The sequence below is a fragment of the Conger conger genome, chromosome 8, assembly GCF_963514075.1.
Source record: "Conger conger chromosome 8, fConCon1.1, whole genome shotgun sequence".
In the NCBI taxonomy this organism is placed as follows: Eukaryota; Metazoa; Chordata; class Actinopteri; order Anguilliformes; family Congridae; genus Conger; species Conger conger.
The window spans coordinates 12,773,221-12,780,729 of record NC_083767.1 but is presented as its reverse complement, the minus strand read 5'-3'; the positions used below and the strand labels follow the sequence as shown (position 1 = coordinate 12,780,729).

The 7,509-nt window shown below is 38.7% G+C and overlaps 1 protein-coding gene across 1 annotated transcript; it reads right to left on the bottom strand.

The window, feature by feature from the left end:
- Positions 1-517: 517 nt before the first annotated feature.
- Positions 518-6,386, bottom strand: LOC133135024 (acidic leucine-rich nuclear phosphoprotein 32 family member B-like). The gene is made up of 7 exons (XM_061251756.1): positions 6,185-6,386; positions 3,290-3,439; positions 2,199-2,321; positions 1,841-2,033; positions 1,566-1,684; positions 1,280-1,361; positions 518-1,049 (listed from the first exon to the last, which is right to left on the bottom strand). Exons 1-7 carry the CDS (start codon positions 6,236-6,238, stop codon positions 979-981), a joined length of 792 nt encoding a protein of 263 aa, XP_061107740.1. The 5' UTR covers positions 6,239-6,386; the 3' UTR covers positions 518-978.
- Positions 6,387-7,509: the final 1,123 nt, after the last annotated feature.

Here is a 7,509-nt window from a genome sequence, read left to right as displayed (position 1 = left end):
AAGTAATGGGCTCTGTACCTGGTTTCTTCAGTTGCATTCTGGGATTTTCCCACCAGGCGTCTCCATAGCTACAGTACAACAATTGAAACTGGTAGGCCTACTAAGCAAACTAACTTATCTTTCTGTAGCTTAATGAGCAAGAGTGAAAACAGCCAGATTCATAATCATTCCATCTACCTCCTAGTATTTAAGTGGTGAATGAATAATGTAAGGACAGATATCCAAGAAGCTACAATGATCTAGAAAAAAACAGCATCCATAAGGCAGGGCTCTACAGTGCTCACATTTTAGGAGCATTTGCTCCTGAAGATTGATGTGTGCTCAGTGTAAAAATTATTTAGGAGCACATCTACTAATTGAGATGCATTAATGTTCTCCTAATGATTCGGGAGCAGAGACTAGTGCTTTCCTAAGCACACACCCAGATAAATGATGTTAAACTTTGAGCAAGCTCTTCTCATTTTCGCATAGTTTGCACCATCATGGCCCAGGAAAAATATACATCAAAGAAAATAAATTAATGTTAAGAATTTATTTACAAAGTTTTTTTTTTTTGACAGAAAGTAAAAATATAGCTACAACCTTGACGAGTACAACGAGCAGCCACGCAAAATTCATGACTCACCCATCAGACTTTGTTGCTATAGCGAAAAATAAAAATGAAAAATGAAAAATAAACTTATCCGAAACAAACAAAAAATAAAACGAGCAACAGAACAACAAAAAAAATCCTCCAACAAATTATTAAAAGCACAGACCCCCGGAAAACAGTCCCCAAAGTCCTCGCGTGAGCTTACAAAGAGGTGACGGCGTAACTGGAATGCTGTGTGGAGCTCCGTTTGAAACACTGGCCCACCACTCTTGACTGCGTACCCCAATCCAGCCGGTACAATATAGTCCTTCAAAGGAGCACAGACCCCCATGCGGAGGTGGGACAAACAGGAGGAGAGAAAGGGTAACTGAATGGGACGTCTGCTCTTAATCATCATCTTCGTCGTCTTCATCCTCTGCCTCCCGCTTCCGCTTCTCGCCTCTTGCTGCTTCCTCCTCTACAGGAAAACAGAGGAGAAAGACAGGAAGTCACATTAGATTCCTGACAGCAGAAAGAGTGTTGTGCACACGCGCTAGGATCGAGAAAGGCATAAGAAACCGTCCAGTTCCAAACGGTATCTGAAACCCAGGCTGAATGCGATGGACGTTTGATGTTTCGCTTTCATTTTCAGACCTGATTACAGAATTTTAACCCAAATGTCACCACAGAGAAAACAGAAAAACTCACCCTCCTCATCTTCGTCATCATCATCATCGTCATCATCATCGTCATCATCATCAACTGCCCCAGCTCGGGCAATGCCTTCTTCCTGAAAAGCAGGAAGTCAAAATCCAGTTAGTTATCCAGTTTACGTTGTTGTTCCCCACTTGAAAAGCAAGTCTATATTACAAATTCTCCAACATTGTTCTTTGTAAGAGATAAAATTCAGCTCAAGTAACAATATAAATACAATATAGGATACATTCCAAAAGCATCCAACAAGACTTCATTAAAAAAGCAGGAAGTTTCTTACTTCATCCTCTCCACTGACATCATCATCCTCTTCCCCGTCTACCTCGTCATCATCGTCATCATCATCCTCTTCATCAAAATCCCCCTCCTCACCATCTTCATCATCCTCATCATCCTCCCCTTTCGTTCCACAAGAAATGGGGAATATTATTTAGCAATGACACTGACTGCAACAATGGCAATAGATGAACATGAAACCCATTAAACAAAAGAGAGAGAGAAAGAGAAAGAGACAGACAGAGCTAGAGAGAAAGTGTTCCTCGTGGTAGCTCTCACCTTCTTCATCGTCAAAGTCGACTCCATCTCCATCCAGGTCCCCATCGGAGTCAGATGCCTCCTGATCCTCCATGTCATATCCATCCAGATATGTGAGCTGAGGCAGTAGCTTGAAGACACTCTCCCGATAGTCATTCAGGTTTGTAACTTCACAATTGAAAAGGTCAAGGCTCTTCAGATAGTCTAGCTTTTTCTGATGGGTAGAACAGACAAAGTGTTCAGGGTAGCAATGGAACAGATCATTATTCTAATTAATTTGCAATCTATATTTTAATATTGTGCACTGATGTTGTGTCATTCACAATGCTCAAGGTAACCAATGTCAATGCAGCTCTACCAAGAGAGAAAGCACACTCACCAAAGGTTCCAATGTACTGATGTCTTTAAGTTTGTTTCCACTGAGGTTTAGGTGTGTGAGGTTTGGAAGTTTTTCTGCCAAGACATCAAGTCCCCCCGAAATTCTGTTGTCACTGAGCTCCAACTGAAAAGTTAAAAAGAACATATATATACACATGAACAGTACATTCAGTTTAAGCAACACAGTTTCTGCGCAATGAGGATATATTGCATCTGTCCATTTTACAATGGCAAGTATTGGGCATTCAGGGGTTTAATCTAAAACAAGAAAATAAACTTCAAAGAAGCTTGTACTCTGATTATATCTTTGCAGGTTGTATGGATGTAAAATATGTCTAAACATAAAGTTTTATTCTTCAAAAAACATGATGTAACTCAATGTTACTTTCACTTGGAACGATTTCCTACGGCACATGCAATCTGAGACTGCTGCACTCAAGAAAGATGTAATGGCGTGATATAAAACTGATCTGTATATGTGTACAGCCTCTGGAGGCAAAACACCTGACACCAGCCAAGGTGAATCCCGCAGGCAATCAGAAACATGTCTAAATATAAATGTATATATACTTCATCGCACACAGAAACTGTCTGGGTCAAATGAAAACACCAAACCTGAGAATATCAAAAACCCCATAAAAAGTACACCATAAAACCACTGCCTAATTGAGAAAGTCGTGCTAATTTACATTCGATGCACAACAAGTTTCACTTTCTCAATGCAGACTAAGAGGTCTGAAGAGTACTTGTAAGCAAGCTCCAGTAGGGAGCTTTAAACATTAGTTCAACTAATACTTATTAACATCAATTACGAGGCAACAGTACTGCTATGGAGCTAACAATTTGTCATCCTGACTTGTACCTTGTTACAAGGATGAAACCAATGTACATTTAATTTAATTAATGTCATTAATAATGGAGAGACGAGAGGAGTTGCCTATTTGAACACCTTTCAGCGGTTTTTTCTTCAGTGAAACACTGAAAACAATCAACTAAATAAAAACTAACACATGAAAAAATCCCTTCTAAGCATATTATGCTGCTCGTCAAAGTTCTTTAACTTAAAAAAGTTTCCAAGAAATGAACACTTACTTGTTTTAACTTTCCAAGCTTCGGAAGGTTGGAAACAGACATTAAGCCAACATTTATTAAGCTGAGGAATTTGAGATTCACAAATTCTGCAGTGAGACCTTCAATTTTTCCTTCATTAGACCGGCAGTTGTCAAGGACTAGTTCTCGTAGCTGGAAAAAAAAGAAGAAGAAATATTACAGGCTAATAGTAAAATATCAACACAGCACAAGTCCTTCGAATATTTTCTGTAGTAGGTATATTAAAGTACATATGGCACGAAAATCAATAAAACGAGTACCAGGAATGATAATTAATAAACTGCTTTAAGCACCATTACTCTTTCAACATGGAGTGTGATCCAACAATAAGAAAATACTTTTTCATTTTCATAATTGTGATGAGTTGTCTGTTGGCCCCGTCACAATTACGCCATTTAGTAATTGAATTGTCATCACTTAGTTCTACATTTGCCCTTAATCCCTAAACGATAATCCTCTGAATTGTGTGGCGGTCAAAACTTGCACGTATTGCATAAACCATCTCCGATGTTTTCTTAAAAACACGTCTTTACTTGAGGAGCTATAAAAGTGTGCGGAACCATTCTATGCAATTTGCACATCTTGAAAGGGCACCGCATAATGTCAGCAAGCATGCTAGCGAGCTACCCAGGCATGTGCTAACTGTTACGTAAATAAATACATATCTTAACTGTACTATACCTAGCAACGTCATCCCCTTAAACTCGTTATACGCTTTACACAAAAGACTCATAATTATTTGGAATTGTATCCACAGCCATCATGGACATTAACCCCTACATGGACAAACAGTTATAGCACGTGCCTTTTATTAACTGGCTTGCTAGAGTAACTAAAACACTCCACGCAAGCCATTATCTATGTGAAACAGGAAATCTCAGTACCAACTCGCTCAATTACTCGTTTACTTATTATGTAGGTGGTAAGTGTTACTTTGCAAGCTACGCAATCAACAACGAAGGGATTTGAGGGGATCTGAATCCGTCAAACGCAACTTTTTATTGAAACGTGTTTTCAACAGCAACATACACATGCCCTTAGGATTTCGCTTATCAAACGAGAATGCAGAAATCCCCATGGCGGAATATAGCACTGCACGCACCGCAATGAAGCCTACGATGCTACAATGAATGACATGCAAAAGTTAACAAGTAGTCATAGCCCTTTTAAGAGCTACGGCGCAGTTGCGCTAGGCTCGGGAAACAATCGGGCTATCCGCCATTACCCACGAGTAGGGGGGAGGAACGTTTACCACGCTTCATAAAAATAACTTAATAATAAAAACTGCTTATGGAGAACTGGTGATCATCGACTGCTTAGGCAGATTTTCGTGCGCCAGCCATTATTTCATCGTTTATATCAGAACGGCGAAGCAAATGCTGAAAACGGAAATTAGTGAGACAAAGATGGAGAGCGTTCCTTTCTCAAGAGCTTCAAAGACGGCAGTGACAACATGGCGATTCTCAAGATACCGCGTATGCCTAGTTTGCTGAACTCTCAATATATAATGTTCTTTTTCTAGTATAATCTTATTAAACGCCAATTTCAGTTTCAACAGTTAGCAATTTGACAGCGTATCATGTTTTTACAACAATAAGAAGCTAACTGGCTTGTTAGCCATTTAGGTGCATGTATACGGCAGTTTAGCAAGCCGTTACGCAAAATGCTAGACCCTAGTTTTCCGTCTAACGAGCTTTAGACGGTTACATGAATGAAAATTAAATGTGTCCACTTTTTATTAGCATATGGTTAATAGTTTGGCAGCGTTTTTTATAGTTGGCTAGCTAGCAACCGAAAGATTTATTTGTCATTGTGCTAACATTAGCTACAAGGTAATGGCGGGAAGTAGTAGCTACCTAGGCTAGCCGGATAACGCTTGTTAGGCTCTGAAGAAGGTCAGGGTAGAGATGACGACGCTAAGCGCCAATACTAGCATACTGTATCATGTGGCTAGATAGTTCAAAAAATGTGCCCTCGATTTATTTTATGCGAGTTAACTTATGTATTTTCATGAAACAGCAACTTTATTTTGCAAATGAGCACTGGCTGTTGCAGCACATATTTTTGGATTGTTTGGAGAGAAATTGTAGCTAGCTAAGCAGTCACATGAAGTGCTAAGTGAGCTCGGTGCTGAGGGGAAGAAAAGTTAGCTAGCTAACCACTTCAAAGCAATTTTTGTTTTAAAGTTGACAAACGGTTTTATTTTTGTTCATTTCTAATTGGATATTTAATAATAAAAAAGCTTGCTTGATAACGATTGAACGTTGAGATTTTGTATTTGGCAAAATAATCGAGTCAATATTAGAAATATGAAATTATCTAACGTTACTCATTACATAAGAAAGGTTATAGTGAATACTGGGATTGTGTTAAAATGCTTTAATAAAGAAGGGCGCCCCATTTTCGCTGTTACAAATATGGCTGCCAGGATCCCAAAATAATAACTAATAAAAATGTATTTCATTGTTCCAAATATCGTGGTGACACTGTCCTCCTAACGCGTTCACCAAATCTTGCCTGCAAAAAGTTGCCATTTATTACAGTCGAGACAGGCGACCGATTGTCAAGACAGTGAATACCTCCCTCAACCCAAGGCAAGCTGCGAAACGGTTAAAGGACTGCAACAATAACACTAGATGGTTAGCTAAATACTGTAGCTAATGTCTATAGACCTTGAAATAAGTTCAAATATTGTTTTCATCGACTTATCGCACACAAAACAAGCACAGCACATGAGGCAAAATAAGTAGGGCTAGTGTTTCCTCTCGTGGTATTTGAAAAACATTGATCACATGTGGTCACCATTACACAGGTCATCAACGCCAAGAAAGCTAAAAGTAGCTAGCAAACTAAGGTTTGCGGGGAAATCGCACTTACATCAGATGGTGTCCTATTTCTCAATTCTAGGTGGATCCTTTTTTTCATGTCCATCTTCCCCTTTAAGTTTTTCCTCCTGGGTGTTGGTTGAAATTATTCAGCCCAAAAGCGGAGAGATGCCTTAATGGAGGGTGAATAGGGACTGTATAATGAAGTGAACCAAACGCCAACTTACTCAGGCAAAGGAGAAACCATGGAGGGAAACGGGACCGAAACTATTATATACTCAATACCGCCACCTATGATCGGTTAAGTGCATTGCAGTTAAACAGGCAATGCAGCAACCCTGACCTGTTGTCAGTGAATACGACACTCGCTGTCGAATGCTTGGTTAGTTTGTTGGAAAGCAACATTATATTTCTACTAATGACAACTGTTGTTGTGGTTTTACCAATAAAAATATAATGGGTTCCACAGATATAAAAATGTCCCCCCCCGCCAGAGATCATCTTCATCCTTCCCTACTAGGGGAAGTCTGTGGAGTTGCTACTTTACATTAGACTGTATGTCTGTATGACATTTCATATTCCCGTAGTACACACATCTTGTAGACTTACCTCTGATTCTCTAGCTTTTCTGTTTACTTGTGTCATATGTCAAATTTGTTTTACTAATGTAACACAGTAGTAATCCCCCTCTTAAAAGTTCAGTCTCATTGCCCCTCACAAATATGGTTAATAGGTTTTTATTTAAGACATTTATTTATATATATATATATATATATATATATATATATATATATATATATATATATATATATATATATATAAAAATGTATATGACCCATTTTGGCCTGGAAATGTTTTCCCTTGATGTCTTCATATGAAAAGTCCTCTTTGGATGCAAGTTTGAAAATATTAATATTTATGTTGATGTTCTCTCGTTTATTGTAAAGCCCACATGGCTGTTTTGTAGAAGTGTTTTCTTCTTGGTATAACAATGTAAATGTGGTTGAAAACCCACCCCCTCCACTTTGACGCCAGTCATAGTTATGGGCTCTGAGGAGCAGTTTGTCCTCAGTTACCTACTTTTTACCAGTCAATAACGCGAGTCAGAGTGGTCATTTCAAGCAGACACATTGCTTTACTTATTTTATCTTATGTATCCAATTCACATACATATACAGTGGGCTCCAGAATTATTACCACCCTTAATAAAAATTGAGAAAAAAGGCTGCATATAATAACAACATGGATAATGACCTGCAGTGCCCTCCATAATGTTGACAGACCCATCATTTATTTATTGGCCTCTGTACTCCACAATTTTCACACTTTTTTAAATCAGATGTGGTTTCAGTGCGCATTGTCAGATTTTAATAAAGT